Source organism: Hippopotamus amphibius, chromosome 13 (assembly GCF_030028045.1).
Source record: "Hippopotamus amphibius kiboko isolate mHipAmp2 chromosome 13, mHipAmp2.hap2, whole genome shotgun sequence".
Classification (NCBI taxonomy): domain Eukaryota; kingdom Metazoa; phylum Chordata; class Mammalia; order Artiodactyla; family Hippopotamidae; genus Hippopotamus; species Hippopotamus amphibius.
The window spans coordinates 93,837,018-93,863,434 of record NC_080198.1 but is presented as its reverse complement, the minus strand read 5'-3'; the positions used below and the strand labels follow the sequence as shown (position 1 = coordinate 93,863,434).

General features: G+C 45.0%; 1 protein-coding gene across 4 annotated transcripts in view; it reads left to right on the top strand.

Annotated features, from left to right (window-relative positions):
- HS3ST1 (heparan sulfate-glucosamine 3-sulfotransferase 1) overlaps window positions 1–23,478 on the top strand; it is a 30,289-nt gene extending 6,811 nt beyond the window's left edge. For 2 of the 4 annotated variants that reach the window (XM_057705911.1, XM_057705909.1), the window contains exon 3: window positions 22,128–23,478. In XM_057705911.1, coding sequence (XP_057561894.1) covers window positions 22,220–23,155 — 936 coding nt within the window. In that variant the 5' untranslated portion in view covers window positions 22,128–22,219 and the 3' untranslated portion in view covers window positions 23,156–23,478. Of the gene's footprint in view, window positions 1–9,488; window positions 10,191–10,531; window positions 10,586–22,127 lie in introns of those variants that run through there. The other 2 variants (XM_057705912.1, XM_057705910.1) reach the window with 2 other exon arrangements.
- The last annotated feature ends 2,939 nt before the right edge of the window (window positions 23,479–26,417 follow it).

Genomic DNA, 26,417 nt, shown 5'->3' with positions numbered 1-26,417 from the left:
TCCCCAGTCGGCCCAGCCATTGATAGTGACTGTTGTTGCCAGGGCAGTTGTGCAGAAAATAAAAAAATAGTTCTTGAGGAGCTTACTGTTTACTATGGCAGACCCATAAATGACCAGTTTTTTATTTTTGCATATGAACTGAGAAATGCATCGTGTTTTGGCCTTTGCTTGTGTCATCAGGTAGGCCTGTCCTTGAGAACACCTTCTTCCCAACCACCGGGTTTATTTCTTTCATCGTGATACTCTCTCCCACAGCACGGTTTTGTAGCCATAATGTTTATCTGGAGTCCTCTGGTTACTGGTTCACTTGTTCACTACCTCTCACGCCCCCATCAGAATATGTACCCCGTGTAAGCAGGCATCTGGAGGTGCAGGCTTGTTTCTCCCACCAGTTTCCAGAACAGTGTGTCTGGTTCCAAGTAGTTGCCCAGAAAAGAAACAAGAAGCAACATTTCTGCCTGGGGGAATTAGGAAAGGCTTCATGGGGAAAAGAGAGAGGCTTGCAGACAAAAGCCAAAGAATAATAATAACACAAGATAATCAAAATATGGCCCCAAGGTACAATCTCATTTGTCAGTTTTAGGGATTCCCAGTGTGGTCAGCCTAGGTGAAGAGCTGGCATGTTGAACACAAACCCTTGCCTGAATAGATCCTGGCAGCTCCAAAGCACTCTGGCATGAAAAGAATGAAAATGATTTAAAACGAATGAAAAAAAAAGGGAAAGAAAGAGCAAAGAATGAAAATAACTCTTTACTTCCATCTAGTATGTAAATACCCACTGTCTCCTTTTTCTCCTTTTTTTGTACCCAGGTCAAGGGAGACAGGGAGCTCTTAGCATCTTCTTTTTAAATTTAAGGAAACTGAGGTCCAGAAGTGAAGCGACTTTTCTTAGATGTTCATAACGAAAGCAGCAGACCCCGGATTCAGGGCTGCAGTTCTCCACCTGCAGAGAGCAGATGGCTCAAGGTGGAGATTGGTTAAATCCCTGGAGGACTGAGTTTTCTATAACTGAAGAAATATATTTAGATTTCAAACATTTATGTCTCCTTTGATTCTTTAAGAACTTCCATTTCAGCACTTTCCTAGTTGCATTTTGTGTCTTGTTGAATTTCCCCTAAAATTCCTGCAGATTAGGTACACCCTGCAGCAGGGTTGTTTTATGTAAATGTCTTCCCTCTTTAGTTTAGGAGAGTAAATCAGAGTCCTGCATCAGCAGTTAAAATACAGTGGGAGAAAGGTGATTACAGATGCAGCTGAAATGAAAAGGCATGCTCGTCTAGCTGTGCTCAGAAAAATACGTACTTGAGTGGCATGGAGTGAAAGCAGGCTGGCGTGGCCTCTGGAAAACTCAGTTGCACTTGATGTAAATTACAGCGTCAGCCAGATTTTTCCCAGTGTCCTGGATAGGAAGGACTGAAAAGGTGTCAATTACAGATTTCTGGGATTAGATGTCGAAGTTGTTCTCGAGGTGGAAAGAGCATGGCTTTTGATGCCGTGTCTGTTTGAATTTCTGATCTCCTCCTTACTGATTGTATCACCCTGAGAAATAGTTTTTCTGGGTCTTAGATTTTTCCACATTCTAATGAGGATTAAAGGAGATTGTCCATATCAAATGCCTAGCGTGATGCTCAAGAAAACATATTCTTCGTATGCAGACCTGCCCAATTTAACAAATAAAAATACAGGACACCCAGTTAAATTAGAATTTCTGATAAACAGCATATACTCTTTTAGTATAGGTATATCCCAGAGACTAAATATGAGGACATGATTGATTGATTTTTGTGAAATTTAAATTTAACTGGAAGTCCTATATTTTATTAAGCAGCTCTATTCTTTCAGTGACAGTTCTGGGTGATGCCTTTGGTGAAACTTCTAGAGCTGTAGGCAGTTACAGAGGGGAGAATACAGTAATTTGGAGGTGAAATGATTTAGTCCAAGGAGAGAAGGAAGGGCTGTTTTCTCGGAGGAGCTTAGCAACAGATCACACCGAGGCAAGCTTACTTGTTTGCAAAAAGAAGCAGAAGAATTGTGGACGAGCCAGATCTCTCAGTGCATTTAATAAGTGAGTCAGATCTCTCCCATGCATGCACCAGATTGTTCCCAACACCCTTTGGGTAGAGGGTATTTCAACCCTGTGAGGCTACTGGGGAAGCATTCAGTCCACTAACGCAGCACGTTATTCAACAAATATTGCTTCCAAGCTCGTTACTGCAGGGCTGGAGTTGGAACCACCAGGTGCACACAAGGGCTCCACTAAGTACACTGAAGGAATACTTTGTGCTTTGAAAACTCACACCTGCAATTGCTCCCTCATCAGGTGAATCCAAAGCTAATGAAACAGTGAGAAAGCCTTTCAGACTGACTCCTCCCCAAGTAGATCACCTCAGGTTATGAATTGAATCCGAGATCTCCGCAGGACTGCTGGAATATGTTGTTCTGAGGATGGCCATGGAAATATGTTTCCATTCCAGGTAATAACATGGTGGGGAACTCAATAGGCAAGACTTTACTTGCCGGTGGACTTTTCCTAAGCATAGTTTAATGCTTTCTTCTATAGTGAGATACTGCTCATGTCAAAGTAATCAGTTTCTGTTGCATCTGATATTACTAACTCTTCATTTAACTTGAGCTGCTAGCTAGCAGTATGTTTACATGGGATATGGACCAGAGAGAAGGCAAAGCAGCATGGTAGTGAGATGTAGACTTAGCCACAGAGTTCTGGTTAGATCCACTTTGCTACTTCTCGGTTATGCAATAGGAGGTGTTACTTCCCATCTCTAAGCCTCAGTCTCCTCATCTTCAAAGTGGGCATAATTAAAATTATAGCAGAGGATTGCTTAGTGCACATGAAACAGAATAAGTAATGTCAAGCATTTACATAGTGCCTGGCTCATAGCTTAAAAAAAATGCTATTAATAAGATGACAAAAGAAAACAGTGTAGACCTCGAGACTGCAAACTCAGTGTCATGTCACAGAGACCATGGACTGAATCTCATGAATCATATTCATGGAAGACTGTCTGAGTCTTTTGCATTTTGTTTCTTTAGTCTTAATTTATATAATCCGAGCAAATCTTACTATTTCATTTTCTGGGCCAACAGCTTAGAAGCAGTAATGTAGAAAAGGTATGACTGTTAGGGGAAGACACAGACAAAGTACAGAGAGAGAAAGGGAGGGAGGAAGAACCTGTGGAAGAGGGAAGGAAGAGAAGAGAAGGGAGAGAAGCAGGGCAGAAAAGGATTGTAAGCAGATAGAGGATTTGAAGCCCAGGGAGGTGCAATGACATCTTGTAACAGGAAGTCCCTGGTTAAACCCCATCCCGAAGCAGTTATTTAAGTAAATGCCACTAGCTCTCCCTCTCCCAAGGCTTCTCACAACCCCAACTGATACTATGACCTTGAGGGAAGGACACAAGAACTGTAATGGTGAAACTGGAAAGAATGTGGAACGTGGTGCAAATAGAGAAGCTGGAACCTTTCTCCCTGCTGTGTAACAGCATAAAGTCCCAGATGACAACTGAACACAAGTGAACCCAGTGGCATCAAGTGGAGGGACAGGCCACTGTGCCCCTCATGGTCCTCCTCTTGCTGCTAGGGGTGGGTCTGTTACTTTAGGTTTGGTTTTACATTTCCGTTTATTAAACATGGACTCTTACTAGAGAGAGTTTCCGGGTGGCATCTCTCCTGCCCTGATTTCTCCCTGTGAAATGGTTCTCTCCCTCTTGATCTTTAAGCTCCTTCCACACCACACATCAGAGGAACTGACCTTTTCTGGCGGGACAGATCAGTCCTCCTCAGTTGTTCGGTGAGGTGGGAGCATCCTTGAGGCCAGAGCACTTTGGAAGTCATGGCACAAGAGAAGTGCCCCTGCTCTGTAAGGCAGTGTGTTATTTGAGGTGTTTGACATTGAGGTAAATGATTTTGTTTTTCCCTACTTTGGTTGCCTTGTTAAATGGAATTATACTTCCTCATGGACCTTTTGTTGCTGGAATCACATTTGATAACTTGTAAAATGCCCATTTGAGAGTCTGGTACCGAGGAAGTGTGTATAATGCAGCACTTAGTAGTGATCATTAGTTTTTCTTGCCGGTAAACCTGATTTTGTGTGAAAAGCAGATCGAGAATGTTATTAAGGCTTAGCTGTGTATTGTCTTCCAGATCCCCTCCTCCTTCTTCCATAATAAATAATGTCCAGGTGGTGAGAAGCCCACCGGGTCCCCGGCAGCTTTCCGCATCCCTCTGCTCTGACATAGGAAGGGAGCAAGTTTGGGTCACTCTTTTAATCAGGGAAGGAAACCTTTCTCAAAAGCCTGCAGAAGATTCTCCTGTAGGTCCCATTAGCCAAAAATTTGGTCACATGCCCACAGGTCAGAATTACAGAAGGAGAAGCTGAGGCACAGACATTTGAAACTGTGGAAGAGGCATCCGAATTGATCCTTCTTGCCTTTGAGCAACTATCACATTTATGTTTGTGTCTTGCAATTGGCGATGGATTCTGCTCTGCTTTATAACACCTTTTATTGCCGTCTTGGGCTGAAAAACAAACCTTGCATTCTCCTGGTTTTGCTTTCCTTTCCCTCCCCAGCTCCATAACTTTTACAACCATTTGCAACCTGCAGTATTTGTCTATGTTAATTTCTTCAGCCCTGACCCGAACAATCTTTGCAAAACACAGATATAATCAGGTCCCTGTCCTGTCTCTTGATGCAGAATGTCCCATGGATCCCTAAGATTTACAGTGTCAGTCTCTGAGTGCAGGACACTTAAATGCAGATGAGATCTGGGCCCAGCCATGTTGCTACATCACAATATCCCGTTGGGCAAGGTAATCATCTCTCTAAACCTCATGTACTTTTAGTGATTTTTATTTATGTTTTTTCATACACTTATTTAATGTTTAATCTGTTCCCGTAGATTAAATCATAGGAGGATGGAGGCCTTGTCTAGACCCCTCGACCCTGAATCAATCCTGAACCCATACCTGGTAGGCAATTGGCACCCAAGAAATAACTGTTGACTAAAAAAACCAAGACCCCCAAGATTTTGATTTGTCAGGATTAAATGCAGTGGTACATAGAGAACATTTAATGCCCATAGTGGGTGCTCGAAACCTAGCTTTTCTTTTGCTGTTTTGGTATTTTTAAATAATAAAGTAATGATGCAGCTCAAGTCCTGCAGCATGGCATTTACATTCTAATCTTTCAAACCTCATCCCTCGCTCTCCTCTGTTCTGACACACACCTCATGTTCTGACCACAGGACTGCCCATTATTTCCCCAGATAAATCAGGAACATGGACATTCCCACACTTTACCAGTGCTGTTTCTTCTGACAGCCTCCCCCCTTTTTTTATTAGCTTCAGACTCTGTTCTTCCCTTAGGTCTATCTTGGATGCTCTCCGACCCTCCCCCACCCCCACCCCGCCACCAACTCCATAATAAATAACGTGCAGGAGGCAGCTCTGCGGCTTTCTTTCTTCCAGGCAGAGTAGGGTTGCACTTGTCCTATCTGAAGATCAGATGGCCTTGTGACTTGCTGCGGGCAGTGAAAGTGAGAGGAAGTGACGTGTCACTTCCTGGAGCTTGAAGGGGCCAGCTGAGGTTCCGTGCATTTTCTTCCCCCCTGTGGCATGGTGGCCTGCACTGTCTTTCTAGGTCTCTGAGAGCCTCACGTGGGTGGAGTCCTGCCACCTGCCCAAGGGGGACAAGCAGCCGAAAGGAAGAGGCGCTGAGATGTGGGGTCTAGTCTCAGATCTCCTGGCTCCTTCTGGCGCCGTGGCATTGCTGCAATTGCTGTGGGCTTGGCTGCATCTCTCAGGAAACAGCTGCCTAAGAGCAGGATAAACCACTGCTCTTAGAAGTTTGCACCGATTCCTTCCTGGTCCCCCATCTCAGTGCAGGATTGCTCAACAGAATGTGTATTTATGTGGGGAGAAGGGAGAAAAAAAGGCCTCAGGTCGTAGAACCCTGGGAAGTGAAAGTGCCATTATCATAAACAGAAACATCATCTTTGAGAGAAGCCTGATGTTTTAGTTCAGATTTTTGAGCTCAGATGGGCAGCTGTCCTTGGTGGCCCACCAAGGAAGGAAAGTGACCCGAGAAAATGTCCCCTGGGTGAAGTCAGTGTCACCCAGTGCTCTGTCCTCTCCCAAGCCCTCACACCGCAGGCATCAGCCTTCCCCCAGCCTGGGAGGTCCCTATTCCAGGGAAGGCTTTACACTGTTTAGTCTTGAAAGTGGAGCCTGCCTTGGCCTTGCTCTGAGCCCAGCCATGCTTCCTCCGCCGCAAAAATCCCCACAGAAGCAGCAGAAAGGCTCAGGGTCGGCCCGGAGCCATTTGTGAGGGTTCTGGTTATACAGGCCACTGAGCCCTGCTGATAATTTAAACAATCTCGTGTTCAGAATTGCCTTCACCTGCTGCCTTTTCTTACTTAAATAGTTCTTTACGATCCTCTGCGAAGATGGTGCAAAGGCTAATTATCTCATAATTGCTGTCCTTTAAAAACATTAGGCTAAGAGCCACTTTGTGCTTTTCATTCTGCTGCTTTCTTTGTCATCTGTCTCTCTCTGCATAGCTCTCAATACTGAAGATTTTCCGCTTTCCCCGAAGAATGCTTTTCCTTGTCAATTTTTGGGATATTGTGATTCCTTTCTTTACTTACGACAATTATTTAAGCAGCCTAGTTGTTATAAAAACCTGAATTTTAATTGCTATTACTGTCCTTTAATTTTTCTCTTAAGGCTAATGTCATCATGCTACTGTTGATTGAACTAATATAATTGAACTCCCATGTATTGAGGGTCTAACCCTGTGTCAGGTGGACTATGGTATTTTTCTGCAATATCTCATTTAATTCTTATAGCCACTCAACACAGTAGGAAGCATACCCTTTCTTTGAATGGGAAAAAAATAAGACACAGAGAGGCATGTAGCTTTTCCATGATCAGATAACTAAGCCAGGATTTAAACCCCAGCAACTCACTTGCTTTAATCTTTCCACATCATTCTATTTATTTCTCTGTTTTTCTGTTTATATACTTTACCCTGGATGCCACTTAAAAGCGTTGAACTTGGTCATTGTCCTCACCAGAGCTCTGAATGTTTCATAGGTGTTTTTCCATGAAGCATGTCCCAAACTTCCTCTTCCTGGCCTCCTTTAGGATGCTAAAATAGTGTCTACCCCAGAGCATCCTCCGTCTCATTGGGCTGGGAGTATCTATTTCCATTTCCACAGTAGGCTCCTGGAGGCTGAGGGGGAACCTGTCTCCTTCCTACATCCCTGGGCAACGCCCAGAAGGGACCTGCCCTCAGGAGATCTGCTGTCTGTATCCTGAGTGAATGACAGATACTTCTGGGAGGTGTCTGAGGGAAGAAGGAGGGTAATATGTGTAAGACAAAATCTTCCTAAAATCTAATTTGTGACTCACGTTAAGTGCCTTTCTCCCTATGGCTCTAAACATTTGAAGGAAACTTTTAAAAAGCCAAACCAGAAATTTCAGCTCCATCTTCAAAAACTCTTTTAATTTGAACCCTTGTTCTTTGCCTGAGCCCTTCCTTTTCCCTGACATGTTGGACACCAATCCTCATTTGAGTTTGGTCCCAGTCTGAAGCACAAAGCCAGGCCTGTGAGTTCACACCAGCTGATGGGGGGATGAAAGTGGTTGTCCAAGTGGAAAACAATATGGCTTAATGATCAAGGGGGCCGCAGATTTAGTCTTTTGCTACCTTTGGAAACGCATCGTCATGGAGGCATCACATGGGCAGTACCTCAAGGCACGTGTTAGCTTCATTAGTGCATTGCTGGCCTTGAGAGAGTGAGAAAGTTGTAGGAAGACTTGAAAACTTAGTTCGTTATTGGAGCTATCACACATACACACACACACGCACACACACACACAAAGATTTCATGCAGCAAATTCCTTTCAGCAGGAGCTTAAATAGAGAATCCCATGGATGAATTTTTGAAGTCCCAGAAAATCCAGTTGACACCACGATGGAAGGAGCGTGTAGAAAATCACATGCGGCTCCTGTTTCTTTGCTCCCTCTTCTAACGCCTTTGCTTTTTCCTTCTTATTCACTAAGACTCGGATGAAGAAATACAACTATTGGGACATGATAACTCATTCCCACCCCATTTTTCATCTTTGATTTTGAAACACAAAACAAACTATTTCTAAATGTAGCTCTGACGGTTCTTCTCCTCTCTTGACACATTAATATGACCAAAATAATTTGATGTGTGATGTATGTCTACCCATCATTCTGTTGTCTATGAATCTCTGCTAATAAGCAGCATGTCCGTAGCCATCTCTGAGCCCTAACCTTAGCGCAATCATCACGTATTTTGCCTCCTCTTTCTCCATTTGCCCCCCAATAACCCTGCACCCCTGCACGTACCTGAGTTATTTGAGGGAAGGAACAGGATGCAAGCTGTATCTCCAATTCCCCAGTGCCTGATACACAGCAACTCTCTTTAGGTCGTGGCTGAATCGTGGCTATACTGAACAGGCCGATAATTGGGTTTTTGTACGTCCCACTATTCTTCAAAGGTTGCATCTTCATTTATTTAGGAAGCGACTGAGTGTTATGTGTGGTCAGACCAAGAAGATGGACCCCTATGGCAGCCCTCAGTCATTTTCTGTTTTCTTGAGCAATTCTACTCACTCCCAAACTTACATGCATCACTACGCAAGGAAAAGCCCTAGAGTCAGCTGCTTCCATCCAGCCCAGAAGGTCCTAAAGCTGACCCTTTGTTTGGAGTTGGGTGCGGGGAAAGCTTATCTCACCACACACAACCCCTCAGCCCCCACCCCAACCTGAAGGGCTTGATCTAATTGTATATTTTCTTATCACTGAGTAGCCTTTTATGTAATACTATTTTTCTTCATTTGTTTTGTTCTGGTGGTGACTAAGCATCCTTTAGAGATGGTTCCCTAGTCTACTTGATCCACCTCTTAATCGGGTCCTAGGTTCAATTAATGTTTGTTGAATGAACCCTGAATACGATCTGAATAGAAGCAGAACAGCAGGTAGTTTGGGGGACCCTACCCAAGGGGACATTCTTAGGAAAAAATGCAGAAGCTAGAAGCTGCATTATTTTCCCTTATATCAAAAGGACTGCAGCAGTGTGGAAATTCAATATATGTTGCTACCTTTAACCCGTGAAATGTTAGACTGATGCCAAGTGACAAAACTTTATGATTTATTTTTAACAGTAATTGTTTTGTTTGGAATTTTGGATAATAGTATCTTGCTTTGACAGACAGGAATGTGTCTTAATTCTCTAAAGCCTTCACATTGTAGATAGATATAAGAGGGCAGATGTTCTTAGCTTTTATGGTCCAATTGTTTCCTTTTGTAAAAGAGGCTTAGAGTATTTCTGTGTCTTGGCCAAGGTCACACAGAAGTCAGGACAGAACTTGGGACTAGACCCCAGCTCCTGACCCCAGCTCAGTGCTCTGCTCACTCTTGTGCATTGGTCCTTTCAAGAAAAGATGACTTTGTGGAGATGCATTTTATGTGCCTGAAATGATGAGTGTAGAGATATTGACTACCTGAATAAGACCTTTATCAGCCCCTACACTGGAAAACAGTCCTGCCAGGGCTGATGATAACATTTGGTGAGCGTTTTCTGTATGCCAGGCCCTTTTCTTAGCACTCATGTAGTAATATCTCCTTTAAGCCTCATGACAATCCTACAAAATTAATACTGTAACCATCCCTACATTTCAGGTAAAAGAAAAAAAAAAAAAAAAAACGAAGCACACAGAGGTCACATGACTTGTTCTCGGTCACACAGAGGAAGTAAATGGAGCTGGGATTCAAACCCACGCTTTTAACCACCAGCCTGCCCTCTCTGAGCTCTTGTAATTCATGTCGAGGATTCCCGAATGTCTCCCTCAGATGCCAGATCATTTCAAATATGTTATTTAAGTAATAATATATCGAAAACATTGTAAAAGTAGAAACTATATATCACTTTGCAGCAACATTCAGAAAGGATAAATCATCAGGCTGAGGATGATTGAATTTATTGAATAGTGTTATATTTCATCTGAAGATACTGAAATTATAACAAGAAATAACATGGGATCACAGAGAAGCTTGTGTCGATTGCAAGATCGAGGTGTTGTTCTTCTGGATAGGTTAAATGGCATTTAAAGATTTCAAGATGACTGAGATAATAAGGTAGGTATTTCCTGGTTAAAGTAAATTCATTACAGATAAGTTCAAGCTCAAATCAGAGGCAAATGAGACACATTTATTTTGTAAAACCTGAAGCTTAAGAATTAAGGAATACTTCACTTGAATAGTGTTTAAAAAAATTTTTAAGTAAGGGATGAAGAGAAATCAGTCCTGTATGTGTGGAGGATGGAGGGAAAAGCCATGCACCACCATTGCTTTATTCAGTGCTCTTACACGAACAGCCGCGATTTAATTCAGAAAAGGAAAAAAAATACAGACAGTGTAAAATCAAATCCAGCTATAGTACCACGCTTTAATTCTGTCCATGCCTGTTTCCCACTCAGCAACCTGCAGGCAGGGATGTCTTAGTCCTCACTCCACCCCTGGTGTGTTTCAAGGTCAGTACTAAGTTCTCACTTAAATGTCTGTCTTTAAATGATCACCTTAAACCAAGAACATGCGTACCCAAAAGGAAAGACAAAAACAAGGTCTTGGACCAAAAGTGAGCAGTAGTTTCCAAGATTTTCCATTAACTTGTCCCAACTTGGAGTCTGTAAGTGGTGCTCCTGGGATGCAAGCTCAGGACTTTCTGCTTTTCTCCAGTTGCCATGGCTCTTTTCCCTCCACTGTTTCCGAATCTCAAGTCCTGGCCCCCGTTGGCTCCTGCAGCCACGTATCTGGCACCTTCCTCCGCAAACTGTACCTCTGCAGCCAACCCCAGCACAGGCCGAGTCCCCACACCCTGCCCAGCCCTGATTCTGCTACAGACTCTTACCTAGGATGATTGTCCCTGGGGAACTTCCTGCTGAGCAGACCCCAAGACTCCTCCCGGTTTATACCCGGCCATTGATCGCCTTTCGCAGGAATGGTACCAGGCCATCCCTGGCCTTCTGCCTGTGCGGCCTCTCTCCCTTGGGCTCTGATGCAGCTCTGCGGATCCCTGCTCACACTGAACACGGTCATAGGTCTCCTTCCGCCTGTGTCTTCTCCTTTACAGGGTGTTCCGAGGACAGTGACTAGGTTATTTCTGTTTCCCCGGGAACTCAGTACAATCTTAGAAACATCGTAGGTGCTTGTAAAAGGCTGAGTGATCACCTGTGGGCAAAGGACAGACCTGAGGCATCAGTCTTTGCAGAACTGCTTCCTAATCTTTTCTTTTTCTCATCGTCACCTCTCTTGGCAACTAACAGCCATTTATTACATTCATAAAAATCAGGACTTTTCACAAAAATATCCATAGTTGCATCTTGAAAAATCCAAAGATCAGCCCACATGGGTCTCTCATCTCCAACAACATCTGCCAGAGTTGGCAGCAGCTGGCACTTTAGACAGACCACACACACACACACACACACACACACACGGCTGCTTGCAGCAGTCCCCACTGGCCAGCCGGCTTCTTAGGTTGATGTCACCTGCCTGGATCCAGGAGACTGCTGTGTGCTACCCCTGGGAAGACTTACACAGTGGAAGCAGTCCCAACCAGCCTTTTTCTTTACTGTTTCTCCTAAGGGCTGTGTATGAGTCTGCTCAGGCAGCTGTAACAGAACACCATAGACTGGGTGGCTTAAACAACACCAAAATTTTATTTTTCCCAGCTCTCCAGTCTGGGACGTCCAAGACCAAGATGCCAGCAGATTCAGTTGGTGGTGAGAGCTTTCTCCTGGTTGCAGATGGTTACTGTCTCCTAGTGCGCTCACGTGGCAGAGACAGAGTCCCAATCTCTCTTCCTCTTTTCATAAGGACACTCATCGCATTCTGAGTCTTATCCTCAGGACTCTATCTAAATTTAATTACCTCCCAAAGGCCCCATCTCCAAATAGCTACCACACCAGGGATAAAGGCTTCAACTTCTGAAGTTTGGAGGGAAACAAAAGTCACTCTGTACAGGCTGGCTGGAGACATGAGACAAATCCACCCTCCACCTTTGCCAACCCAGGGGAAGAATTTACTTTGGCTTGCTTGCATTTATTTTCAGATGCAAAGTATTCTATTGTCCCCTGTCCCAACAGAAAAGAAGCACAAATTCCCATGTATTTGGGCTCCGATGGCATGGGAATCAGGAGACCTTGCTTTCTGATTCACTTCAGCTCCTGCACACTGGACCTTGGGGTACCTGTTCTCTGCCTACCTGTTTCCCCATCAGCAGGGATATGGACAGGACAAGATGACCCTACACAGGGTTCTTTGGCCTCCAATGCTCTGTGTGTCCTTCCTGGCCATTTCTGGGGAAATGCATAAATTCTTGGGTGTTGGCCATCCGTGGGGTGAAGACGACTGTCCACCTCGGCCAGGGAGGTTCCCACAGTCAGATGGCACCTGTCAGGATGTTGGGTCACACCTGCAGCAGGGACCAAGCCGTGCATATCCAAGTGCACTGAGGCAACCCAGCTTCTGTCTGCCGTCTGGTAGCACGGCCCCCTTTTCCACTCAGCCGCACTGAGTAATAAGAGAGGCCCCGTCCGCCCTCCTGTCAGGGAACTCTGCCTGTGCCAGTGTGTTTCTGCTTCTAATGAAGGATTTATTTAGGTCACCGCTGCCTTCTGTGCACAGCACCGCAGATTAAACATGTTGAGGAGAAATAGCCCCTCCTCCTCATCCCTCCTGGGGGCCTCCCCACTGCACGCACCTGGCTACCCATCACCCAGGCAGGGGGCATTTAGGAAGGACCCTCTGTGCGCCCCTCCCCAGACAGAAAGCCTGCATGGCTTCTGCGTGTCACTGTCCTTTCTTCTGTGAGCCTCGTCTGCCTGAGTCACTGCAGTACTTTGGATCATGAACAAATGCGTTTGACTAATTATCATCCTTGATTCCCATTTATACCGCACAGCCTTCTTGTTTTCGGGACAAAAATAGCTACCACGATTGAAGGGCTTGCCATGGGCCAGGCAATGTGGAAACATCGTAAGCACCCACATAGACTGTTCTATTTAATCCTCAAAACTGGTATATATTGGGCCAAGGCATTCGATCTAAGGCTCTGAGATTTCAACGCTGTCTTGAGGATTTTAAGTTATAGAACCTGGGTTTTTGGCTTTAAATCCTCTGAATTCCAGCATCTCCCCTCCGCTCCCTCTCCCCCCCTCCCCACCCCCCCCCCCCCCCCCCCCCCCCGCCCCAGATAACACCACCTCGGTGACCAGCCTGATCCCTCTCTATTTTGTCTACCGCAATTGTTTCCAGTCCTGGATTTAAAAAAAAACTGCCCCATCAGCCATTAGAAACAGAATCCAAAGGCACATCAGCCTTCCCAGCCAGCCGGAGGCCAAGGGCATAAGGATCTGAATCTGAATGGACACCTTTGTTCCAAGCTCACTGAGTACTTGCCATTCTGAGGGCTGTGGGTGCGCAGACCAGGTCTCCTGGGAGCTTGTTGAAACACAGACTCCCAGGCTTCTCCCCAGAACTCTTGGATCAGAATCTGCATTTTGAACTAGATCTCTAGGGGGTCGCTGAGCACATATAAGTTTGCAAAGCACTGTGCCTGGCAATTGTAATGGGGTGGACAGAGCTCCTCGGGGGATGCTTTAGTCAACTCCCACTTGCAACTCCATTCTAGATGCTTCAACCCTAATCTCTCCCTAATGTGAAAAACAATGTTGTGTGGGTCGACTTCAGGCTGCCTGTGGGGCAACGTGCATTTATCATCCTCATTGTGTCATGGAATTCTCAGAAGCTCAGAAAAACACTGTGACTGAAATCGTCTGTCCCTGAATCCTAACCCCACTGCACTGCCCTCCCTGGTTGGCCCAGGTACCTCCTTCCTTCAATCCTGGAAAATTACATTCATTGTTCAGGTAACCTTTTGTATATATGGAACCCCCCAGCCATGCCATGGAAGCGATGGAATGTAGAAAGTCTGGAGGAGGGAGTGTTGGAAGAGTACTGCTCTTTTTCAAGGAGGAAGCAGGGCCAATCACTCCTCCTTTTCCCAGGTAGTCAATGTGGCCCAGGGAAAGCTATTAACATTAGGTGAACTGATGCTGGATCTTTTCTACCCTGAACTCTTTCCACCCCATTCTACCTCACAGCAATTACCATAAGTAAATCCAAACAAAAGTGCATGTCAACATTTGTTGACGAGTGTCATGTGTAGGCAATTTCAAAAAAATAAATTTTAATGCTAGTCTCGAGAGCTTGCTGTCCTTCTGTAGACTGACAGACAGGAGCTAAACCCATTTCCTCTTTCTTGGTGTCCAAGATGACCTGCCGTGGATGGAAATTTTAAACCTCTGCCCCATGATGTTAAGTTAACTGTGCAAAGGTAAAAGTGAAAACATTTTTGTCCCCTAAAGATGAAGAAAAAATCGTATACTGTTGGTTGCTCAGAAGTGATGGTTGGATGTGGAAATGACAGTTCTGATCAAACTGTCTTGACTCAGGTATCAGTGCATTCCAGAAAATTAAGTCACTCCACACCCAGGGATGCTTGGAGAGAAGCAGTTCTTGTAGAACAGCACAAGAGCTCTCATCCTTTTGGCTATGTTATTATCATGCTTTGGAGTAAGCTCTCCCCTCTGCCTGGAATGCACTTGCCACTGCCCACAGAAAGCATTTCCATTCAAAGGCAAAGCAGTGCAGCATGCTTTAGAGATGGCCTGAGGAATATTAGTCATCACTCTTCCTGGTTCTGTGACCTTGAGAAGGTCATTTAACCTTAATAACATGTTTCCATGTCTGCCTTGGGGAGAAAGGCAGGCCATTAACATTGGTTGCATGCCCACTGAGTGCCAGGCATTGCATTATCTCTGGTGTGGGTAATCTTACCGAGTCACAAGGGCATCCCTATGAAGTAGATTTCAGCCCATTTTGCAGAATGGCACATTGAGTCCCAAAGAGGTGGGACACTTACCTGAGGTCATTTAGCTGTAGGAATTCTAGCCTGGGTCTGTCCAACTGCAGAAGCTTCTTTGCTTTTCTACTACAGCACACTGCCTTTTCATTGCTTAAAAAAATATAAAGTAAACAGAGAATAACCACCTCTTAGTATTGTTATAAGTATTAGAGGAGGTAATGATATACGTGAGTGCCTACCACCTGACACACAGCGGGCTCTCAGGGAGGGACCTCTTCCTTTCCAATCCTTTTGTTAAATCCCTTAGACGACTTGTGTCCCCATGTTTTGATCATCCCTGTTATTGGAGGAGATTCTCGCCTGTGCCAGCTGGGTCACCGTCTTTTGTTGAGGGGCTGGGAGGTATTTCCTGTGGACACAGGGATCACAGGCATCACTGCTCCAGATGCACTGAATTTCCCTCTTGTGAAATATTCTAGTTATTTCATTTTATCCAGGAATATGTTCCAGCAGAGGAACTGAGAGCAAATATATTGTATCAGTTACATTTGAAATCTACATCATGATGTGCATTATGTAGTCAGAAGACTTAAGGAGAAAATTAAAATATTTGTGAAGGATTATTTCACTGCTCCCCCTCCTTTTTAAATGAAAATATGTTCTAGACTCTCAGGTGATCTTGTCCAATCGCCATGAGAAATTTTGAGTCTCCCTTTTAACATCTGGTTTTTGCTTGACCTTCTAGGGAAGAAAAACTCACTACTTTTAGACTCAGTCATTTTCATAAATGGATACACTGTTAAGTTTCTCTTTCTGCTGAATTAAAGGCCTTTCTCAGTGCCTTTAGTCATTTGTCTGACTTGCCACTACAGTCGACATGTTCTTTCAGCAAATCACATCTCTAGCACCCACTGTGTACCAGCAATCACACCAGCCCCGGAGGATGCGGAGAGAGACAGGACACTGATAAGGAAGCTCTGAATTAACATTGTCGGGTGGAGAGGCAGGCAGTAAACAAGCAAACATAATTTTGGATAGTATATGAGGAATATAAAACAAGATGATGGCAAAGAAAGTGATTAAAGGAGAGTGGGTGGGCTGATATTGCTGGGAAAGCCAGCATTTGAAATAAAACCTGAATGACAAGAGAGAGCCAGCCTCAGAAAGCCTGGGGCTAGCATCCTGGAAAGAGGAGCAGTAAATGCCAAGGCCCAGAGCTGGTGTGAGCTTGGTGTATTCAAATGAACAGAAAAGTCCTGGCTTGGCTTAAAGGGGCAGTGAGGCGGGAGGGGCAATGGGTGCCATCCTAGGTTCCTCCCAGACCTGAAAAGGAGTTTAGACTTAATTCTTAATACAAAGGAATCTCCACCTGGAAAATCCTGTGTCCTTGTGTTCCCCATGCCTGGTGTGTGGCCAGCATCTTCAGGGTGGGACCCAAGGATGCCTGGTGCTGCTGATGGGAAAGAGTCTTGTTTTTGGAATATTGAAACTCAGGGCTTGGTTTATCACTGCAGGGTAAAGCAAACAGCCTCCCTGATAAAAGGGAGTGAACAGAGAAGTGGGCTGGATCTCTTTTGCAGACCTTTTAACACATCTACAAAGGCAAGGATGGGGTTCATTTTATGCTTGCTGTAGCAATCTGGACCCTTCCAAGGAATCCTGTTCTTCATCAAAGAATCATTGCCAGGCTTGATGGTTCAACAGGACCAAAGACAAACCAAGGAGCCCAGTAACTACCTGTACACTAACTCTTGTTGTTGCCACCTAGAGTAAGGGGCAGCGAGGTTCTGGGCTTTGCCTGCTCAGACTGAGTGAATCCTAGTTCTGCCTCTGACTTTCTAGACAAACCACTCTGTTCCTCTGAGCCTCACTTTCTTGTCACGATGTCAGTTCTATCAAGGATGCAGTGAGCATCACAAGGGTCCTGTGTGCAAAGTTACCAGCCTAGTGTCTGCTTAGTAGCAAGGGCCGCAGATGGCAGCTGCCATCATTGCTTTTGGAAGGAATGTGGCTCAGGAGTCTGTGCCTGTGCAGCTCAGGGCTCCAGACTTCTAGAAGTTTCCCTCTGATAGTACCTCGTTTAATTCTGGAGGGAGAATAATCCATTTATCTTTGCACTGCTTGCAAGTTCAAACTTGCCTTCCTGGTCCTTTTCCTATTTGGGAAGCTCCTGATTTGTGAGTGGGGTAGAGGATCTTACTTATTAAGAAAACACTTTTCACAATTAAAGAGCTTTCAGAGTAAGAATTGCAACACTGCTCTGTATTCTGATATCTCTGTGCTGTCCACCTCAGTTGCTAGTAGCCACATGTGGCCTTGAGATATCCTGTAAGAGTAAACGTATACTGGATTTTGAAGACTAAAAACAAACAAACAGAAATGCAAAACATCTCCTAAATTTTACATAGTGATTATTTGTTGGAGTGATAATATTTTGGATATACTGGGTTACATAGAAGATTTATTTTTAATGCCGAGCTCCTGGAAAATGTACAAGTGCACATGTGGGTCATTTTAACATCTATAATAAAAGTAACAATAAGACATGACCCGTCTTAGGGCAAGAGATGACTAAGTGTCAGAGACATGACTTAATAGTGGCTGCTATCACCTTTAACAGGGGTTGCTGTTACTTTCCTGAGCATCCCTTGATCGCTTATGGAGATCTGAGTTTTTTCTGAAAATGTGGTAAAACTGTGTGTTACACTTTTTATTTACACAACTCATCTGCTGCATAACTCCTGTGGAGAGGGCACCATGGTTGGCATAATGGAGGGGAGAAAGTATTGGAGAAAGTGGGGAATTCATCTCGTAGCTTAGCCAAAATGCTATCTATGTAGCATGATTTTGATAAATATTTATTTGATAAATGAAAAAAATGTGCATATGTGCTTCACATTACATTTCTATAGGATGGTGCTGATAACCTATCTCATTTCAATCCCAAAGTAGCCATTTGAGGCAAGTGGAATTATTACCACTTTACAGATGAGGAAACTGAGGCTAAGAGAGGTTAAGGCACTTGAACCAAAGTCAAAACAGGATTCCTGACTCCATAGCCTGTGTGATTCCTTTAGACTCTTCTACTGAGTAGAACAAATGAATGAGTTTGACACCCGTGTTGTATATATGTCCCCTGTGTACCAGCTGATTCTGGAGTTGGTGGCCAGGGCTTGTCACTGCTGGGTAGGCTTTTGGGGGGACTTTCTTCTTTAGGACCCCCAAAACATTGCCATTATTTTAAGACCACATGCTAGGGAGATAGCAATCATAGCAGAGAGAGTACAGAACTGGAACTCAGGACCCACAAGTTCCGGGCTCCGATTTTCTGTGTGACCTTGGGTCTATCACCTCATGGCCTCCTCACCCATAAAATGAAAAGCAGGGACTTAAATGACACCCTTCTGCTCTGATGCTCATAATTCCATTGTCAAGATTAGCTGGCCCAGATGTCCTGGCTTACAGGTTCACCTGAGCTTGGGGATCTTTCCTTTTCTGGAAGTGTTACTAAGAGGCATAGAAATTCTGTCTGTACCACTGAGAAATTCACATTGTCAAACTACAACAGGAAGAACTTGGCCACGGTTTGTGTGTAACTACATTTTATATATATTTAGATTTACAAATATACATGTACATATACATAATATATATGTGTGTATATATACATAAAACCAGCTAAAGTTTCGTACGCACATGTACATATGAGACTTTAGCTAAGTTTTTTTTTCCATATACCTCAAGTATTTTTTAATGTAATGGCTTAGAATAAGTAAATATACATTTTAGAAATTACTGCATTAGAAATGGGGAGCTTTTTCTGGGCATATACCCAAAGAAAACCATAATCCCAAAAGAAACATGTACCATAATGTTTATTGCAGCACTGTTTACAATAGCCAGGACATGGAAGCAACCGAAATGCCCATCAACAAACGAATGGATAAAGAGGATGTAGCATATATATACAGTGGAATATTACTCAGCTATAAAAAGGGATGAGATGGAGCTATATGTAATGAGGTGGATAGACCTAGAGTCTGTCATACAGAGTGAAGTAAGTCAGAAAGAGAAAGACAAATATTGTATGCTAACTCACATATACGGAATCTAAAAATGGTACTGATGAACTCAGTGACAAGAAAAAGGATGCAGATGCAGAGAATGGACTGGAGAACTCGAGGTTTGGGGGGGGCGGGGGGTGAACGGGAAGCTGAGACGAAGCGAGAGAGTAGCACAGACATATATATAGTACCAACTGTAAAATAGATAGCCAGTGGGAAGTTGTTGTATAACAAAGGGAGTCCAACTCAAGGATGGAAGATGCCTTAGAGGACTGGAACAGGGAGGGTGGGGGGGACTCGAAGGAGGGTAGGGGGGGAGTTGAAGGAGGGAGGGAATATGGGAATATGTGTATAAAAACAGATGATTGAACTTGGTGTACCCCAAAAAAAATAATAAATAGAAAAAAAAAAAAGAAATGGGGAGCTTTTAAACTGCAAACTGCCCAGTTTCTTGTTGGTTTGGTGTGTGTGTGGGGGGGTGTTTTTGGTTTTTGCTTTGTTTTTGTGAAGGATGAACTATATTTAGTTTCTTCTCTCTGCTCTCGGCTGGTAATTCCACTTCAGGAAGACGGTCTCAGGTGGGCACTGTGCTAATAACCAGGATGCCTCATAACAGGATGGAAAGAGCAGGGCGAGTTAGACAATATGAATCTCGAACCTGGGCTCTGACTCTATCCCTTGGGTGATGCAAGATGGGGTTGTTACCTACGTCTGGATGCAGAGCTGTGAGATGGGGTTAACCGTACCCTCCTCAGAGAGTATAGCAGTTATGACATGTAACTTATATGTGTGGAGAAGCTCCTCTCTCCCTCACTTCACCCACCCCCAGCCACGTGCGCGCACACACACGTACACACGTACATGCATAAACACACACAAGCAAACACATACATGTGCACACACACACGCACCCCAAACATCTTAAAGGCAAGCACAGCTGGTCCCTTTGGTCAACCCACATGGGCAGTGGAGAAGGAAATAGAATTTCACTGAAACATATGCAAACATTCGTTTGAAGCAAACGGCCCATTAAATTGAACTCATCCAATCAGTAAGACCAGCTTGGAATCCCATCTTGTTTGGCCATCCCTCCTTAAACTTTTCTCCTTTCTTTTTCCTAAGTAAGTTTGTCAGGTGACTTGGCAAGTCTTTTCTCCAGTGTTCTGTGATTTTCTAAAGGTTTCCGTCTTTTTAATTGCTTGCTCTTTGATATACATTTTACAAAGCGGCTGATACAGTTAATATCAGGTCAAGTGATCTGATCCTAAACCCAGAAGCCCTGCCTGTTGATCTTCATTTACATATTCTAGACAAGTTTTAAGCTAATAAAGTGAATTTTAAATCCAGCACAAAGAAGATGATGCGCCCTCTTGATAGAAAACATTTTTCCGGCTCTGTAAATCCCACCGTCCCCAAACTGGGCCTGTCTGCAACTCTTGCCGAACTGTGTTTAGACAGAGATTACTTAAAAGAGAGCTTCCGATCTGCTCTTTCCGGATCGCTGCTTATCAGGCCCCTAAAAACATCAAGCACGACTCTTGTGTCTTTGGGGACTCCATGCCATCTCGCCCAGCAGCGCCTGTGTCCCTGAGGCACTTTAATGCCCAAATGCGATAAATCTCTGATAGTTAAAGAGGAAAAGGCATAAAGGAGGCAGTTCACAGGAAGAGCACTGCATTTAGAGTTTTAAAGGCTCTCATCTATAACTGTCCTGCGTTCCTACCTTACACTGTAGTGTTAGAGTGACAGTCCACTGAGCAGACTGCGAGACCTGTTCTTTAAAAATAGTAATCCTTTGCATGCATGAAGGGTTTTTGCTCTTTCCAGCAAAACCTCACCTGTTTATCCGTCTAGGCCCACTTCAAGCATGTGCTCTACTAGGAAGACATCTCTAATTGTTTCAGGCAAGATGAATGAACATAGGCCCTCACACCCACCCTGCCTAAACTATAATCGTAACATATATCGCACTGATGCCTGCAGTCAGGTTGTATCAATAAACCTTTGCCAGATTTGCGCTATAATGTAAAAACCACCCCAAAACTCAATAGTGTAAAAACACAACCATGCATTCTCACTCAGGAGCGAGAGAGCCGGGCTGCACACAGGGGACTGATGGGGTGGCTCTGCTGCAAATATCTCTCGTCTTCCTCCTAGGACCAGCAGCTGGCTGGCCAGGGCGTGTTCTTCTCATGGCAAATCAAAAAAAAAAAAAAAAAAAAAAAAAAAACACCCAAAATCAAATTGCTGGGAAGTACACTCCCCTACAACGAGGCCGTAGCAAGCCTTAGATGCAGGAAAGAGTAAAGAATCGGACTTAATCATTCAATCTTTCAAACAGGTTCACCTGCCCTGTCAGATCAGGAGCGTCTGGTGGGTGGCGGAGCAGAAACAATGCCTGCTTCTGTATCACTTGCCCCTCTGCCGGGGACTGGCAGTTAGTAGATATTCGTTGATGTTTGCCCAGGTGCAGAAGACCTTCCCAACCTTTTCCTTTATAGCAGAGGTTGGCAAACTATGACTGCAGGCCAAATCTACCCTGGTTTTTCTACCAACAGAGCACTAAACACATACATGTTTGAAAAAAAAAAGAAAAATCATATTTAGTAACCCATGAAAATTATATGACGTGCAAATGTCAGTGTCCATAAGTAAAGTTTTATTGGAACACAACCACACCTGTTTCTCTGCGTATTGTCACGGGTGCTTTAGAGCAACATAGCATAGTTGGAGTTGCCATAGAGACTATATGTCCCCAGGGAATTCCCTGGGGATCCAGTGGTTAGGACTCTGCTTTCACTGCGGAGGGCCTGTGTTCAATCCCTGGTCCGGAACTAAGAACCCACAAGCTGCTGGGCTCGGCAGCGGCGGCGGGGTGGGGGTGGGGGTAGCCTATATGTCCCCCAAAGCCTAAAACGTTGACTGTCTTGCCTTGTACAGAAGCTGTTTGCCACCCCTGCTTCCTAGGATAAAGACACTGAGAAAGCCCCAAGGAGGTGAATGCAGTGCCCGAGACGACTGAGTTGTCGGCTTAAGACCAGTATATATTTGGGGTTAATGTTTTCCCCCTTTGTTTCCTAGTAATCAGAAGCCTGCGACACCCATGTGTCACTGACCTGGAGACATCCCCCGCGGCAGGCGCGCGGCCCAGTGAAGCCACCGTGGTGTCCAGCATGGCCGCGCTGCTCCTGGGCGCGGTGGTGCTGGTGGCCCAGCTGCAGCTCGTGCCTTCCCGCCCCGCCGTGCTCGGGGCCGAGCCGGGCCCCCCGGAGCTTGTGCGGAAAGCGGTGACCCTCCAGGACGAGGTCCGGGACGGCGCGGCCCCCAACGGCTCCGCGCGGCAGCTGCCGCAGACCATCATCATCGGTGTGCGCAAGGGCGGCACCCGCGCACTGCTGGAGATGCTCAGCCTGCATCCCGACGTGGCGGCCGCGGAGAACGAGGTGCACTTCTTCGACTGGGAGGAGCATTACAGCCAAGGCCTGGGCTGGTACCTCAGCCAGATGCCCTTCTCCTCCCCGCACCAGCTCACGGTGGAAAAGACCCCCGCGTACTTCACGTCGCCCAGAGTGCCTGAGCGGGTCCACATCATGAACCCATCCATCCGGCTGCTGCTCATCCTGCGGGACCCCTCGGAGCGCGTGCTGTCCGACTACACGCAAGTGTTCTACAACCACGTGCAGAAGCACAAGCCCTACCCTTCCATCGAGGAATTCCTGGTGCGCGACGGCCGGCTCAACGTGGACTACAAGGCTCTCAACCGCAGCCTGTACCACGTGCACATGCAGAACTGGTTGCGCTTCTTCCCGCTGCGCCGCATCCACATCGTGGACGGCGACCGCCTCATCAGGGACCCCTTCCCCGAGATCCAAAAGGTCGAGAGGTTCCTGAGGCTGTCGCCGCAGATCAACGCCTCGAACTTCTACTTTAACAAAACCAAGGGCTTTTACTGCCTGCGGGACGGCGGCCGGGACCGCTGCTTACACGAGTCCAAGGGCCGGGCCCACCCCCAAGTCGACCCCAAGCTCCTCAATAAACTGCACGAATATTTTCACGAGCCAAATAAGAAATTCTTCGAGCTTGTCGGCAGAACATTTGACTGGCACTGACTTGCGATCAGCTAGGCTCGGAACCTTTCCTATTGTAAATTCTGGTGTATATCTGGCGGGGCGGAAAGAATTTTAAAAGGGCATTTAAGCTATAATTTATTTGTAAAGTCCATAAATTACTTCTGTACAGTATTAGATTCACAATTGCCATATATACTAGTTATATTTTTCTACTTGTTAAATTGAGGGCATTTTGTATTGTTTTTCATGGTTAACGTGTAATATGTCTCTATATGAAGGAACTAAAATATTTCACTGCGGAAAAAAAAAAATCTGGAGACACTGTCTTTTTTGAATATAATTAACTTGCCCCCCACTCAAAATAGCTGTGTTCACTCATTACACATGATCCTTTGTTAACTTAAAAAAATGTTTCTTAGCTATTATACTCCTCTCCCCTTCTCTCCCTTCTTCATTGCCTTTTAAAAATTTTAATGTCTTACTGTGGTCATCAGATTTATTTTTTCCTTGCATTGGGAGATTTCTCTTCGTTGAGATCCTCTATTATTCTTGGAGGTGACAGTCTCACCCATTCTCAACTTCAGCAGGCACCGGAGTGTGGATTTTAACCCCATGTAAACTCCAGCTGGACAAAGCAATTAAGCTGGAGAAGTAGTTACTAACCAGCAAAAACAAAAAACAAAAAACAAAAAAACGCTTGCCTCAAGGAGTGCTTGCACTTACTTCTGATTGTAGCAATAGGTGAAACTGCAATAAAGGGAATTAAACCGTTGGCCTTCAGAACAATCTTGGGGCTGTGTACGTTGCTCCAGGTGGCAGTGGGTCTCTGGGCAGTCACTTGGATAGAAAAGAGGAATTGCAAAATCTATACACATCCTCATCTGTGAAAAGCTGACTAAAAGGGAAACCGTTTGCTTGGGTTGGGAGTCTATTACTAATCTATTTCCTGAACCATCAGTTTTATACTCCATATGCTTTGAGACATAGGCATGTGTTTGTTTAAAAATCAACTCCAAATTTGGAGTCCTAACAGTGAAAGGAAATTTAAACCCCCAAGGTTTGAAATTGAAAAGAGAAAAGTGCAAAGCGGAGGGTGGAGGGTAAGGAACCCCTTGCACCTGCCTCAAGAGGCTCAGTTTCGGTTTCACTTCTGCCTTGAACAACTGGGTTGTTAGAAGTGATCAAATAAGCCCCTCTGAGCCTCAGTTTTCTCATGCGTTCTTCATTCAGTAAGCCTTTTACAGAATTAAAGAAATTGGATTTTTTTCTTCTTGTGAATGCAACGTATATTCACTACAGTAAAACAAAAAAATACAAGCAAGCAAAATAAACCCATTTCCTGACCATAGTTTATACTTAAGGCAAAGGAGTGAAATAGCCATTATGTATAGGAACTCATTGAAATTTCCCCCAAGCAGCACCAGGATGAAGGAATTATTAAGGCAAGTTCAAAGAGGAAGAAACATGCACAAAGAAGATAAAGAACTTGCCCAAGTGCACCTTGACTATAAGCCAGAGCTCAGAGTCCACTTAGAGCCTTAGCACAGGGGTTTCGGTAATTTTTGTGGGTTTTTTTTTTTCCTACCCATTTTATTTTAATTCAAATAGAGAGGCCCAAACTCAGAGACAATTCTTCCTGACATATTCCTTCCCTGGTGCCAAGTGTCTTCCATCCCAAGAGATGAGCCTGAGGCAGAGGAAAGGAGCAAGAATGAGCCTGGGCTTCTCTCAGCAGTGCTATCAGGGAGGTGTGTCACCTCGGTTACGCTTTGCAGCTGCAGCCTGGCTTGACCTTAGCGTGGCCCATGCCGCACCCTGGGCCTTGCACAGACAGCAGAGAGTGCCTTCTCTCCACCTTTATTAAGGTTGTCATTAAACAACCAGCTCCCCAGAGGGTGTGGCAGAACTATAGCAGGCTTCTTGTTGACATGGTACTTTGCCATCTGCAGAGTGTTTCTCTCTGTAGTGCATCATTGGAGCTTACTTTTCTCACTTAAGACTGGAAAAAAATGAGGGACCCACAAAGGTAACATTGAGTCATCAAGTTTTCCCAGGAATTGGGTGACTGAGTAGAGACTCCAATATGTGTTTTCTGACAAGAAAGAGTGTGCTCTTTGCAAAATATCTATGCATGCCTGTGCCCCAATGGGAATGGTGTTCTTGAATCCTGCACTGCTGGGGCAAGAGGTGGTGGGTGGGGATGGAGGAGGGGCGGACCAAGCACTGGAAACACGATCTAGCTGCTGCGGCTGACACAGCTAATAGCAGGGGATGATCCAACTTAAAATGATCAGTAGGCAGAAATTCAGTAATTGTTGGTTTGGGGGTGTGAGTCTTGACTAAAAACGCATTCATGGAGGTCCACCATGGGCAAGGGGTCAGGAGCCCTAGTAGCTATTTCTACTCATCTATTCATGGCACAACCTGAGCCAGCCATTTGGAAGAGATAAGCAGTATGAGGCCATTGCTGGCTGCAGACCTAGCCCAGGCACTTTGATCTCATCTGAGCACTGTCAAATTCAGAGGAGGTCCTGCAGTAGACCAGGGCCCGCCTGCACAGAGACCCAAATGCAATGACTCAGAAGCCAGATGGGCACCTGATCCCTCTCCAAACGCACCTAACACTACGTCTCTTAATGAAGAAAGGGATGCTGGGGGAGTGAGGTTGCTGCCTGCACTGGCCCAGGGTCAGGGGCAGCCTGGGGGCCTTTGGGTGACAGCCTCCCAGAGAGGTGGCTGAGAGCAGCTGGGCGGGGCCTCAGCTATTCTATTTGGCATATTCACTTCAGTTGATGCTTCTGAGTCAGGACAGTCCCCTCCCATCCTCCAGGAATCAGATAGTACTGAAACCCTGGTAACACTATTTGGTTATTAGCGCATAGCCTGAAAATGTGCTATTTTAGCAAAAATGATGATATGCATCTGAGCAGAGTGCCTTGCTCTTTCTACCCTGGGAAGCTGTACTCAGTGGAAGGGAGCTGTAGGGCAGAAGAGAGCATTGCTCAGCGTGCCTGCTACTTACAGAGGTGGAATCAGAGATCACTGCCAAGAGGTCAGGTATTCATTAAAATCATACGTTTCTTTTCAGCCCCTACTATGTGCTCAGCATGGTATTAAGCTCTCAGGCGTATCAAAATGTTAATGCAAGAACGAATAGTCATTAACTGTTCTGTGTTTAATTTAAAAACAACAACAACAACATGGAAGGGCTAGGAAGGCTGTTCTGTGTTTAAATTAAAAATAAAACAAAACAACAAAAACAAAAAACCACATGTGGAAAGGATGGAAAGCCTAAGAAGCA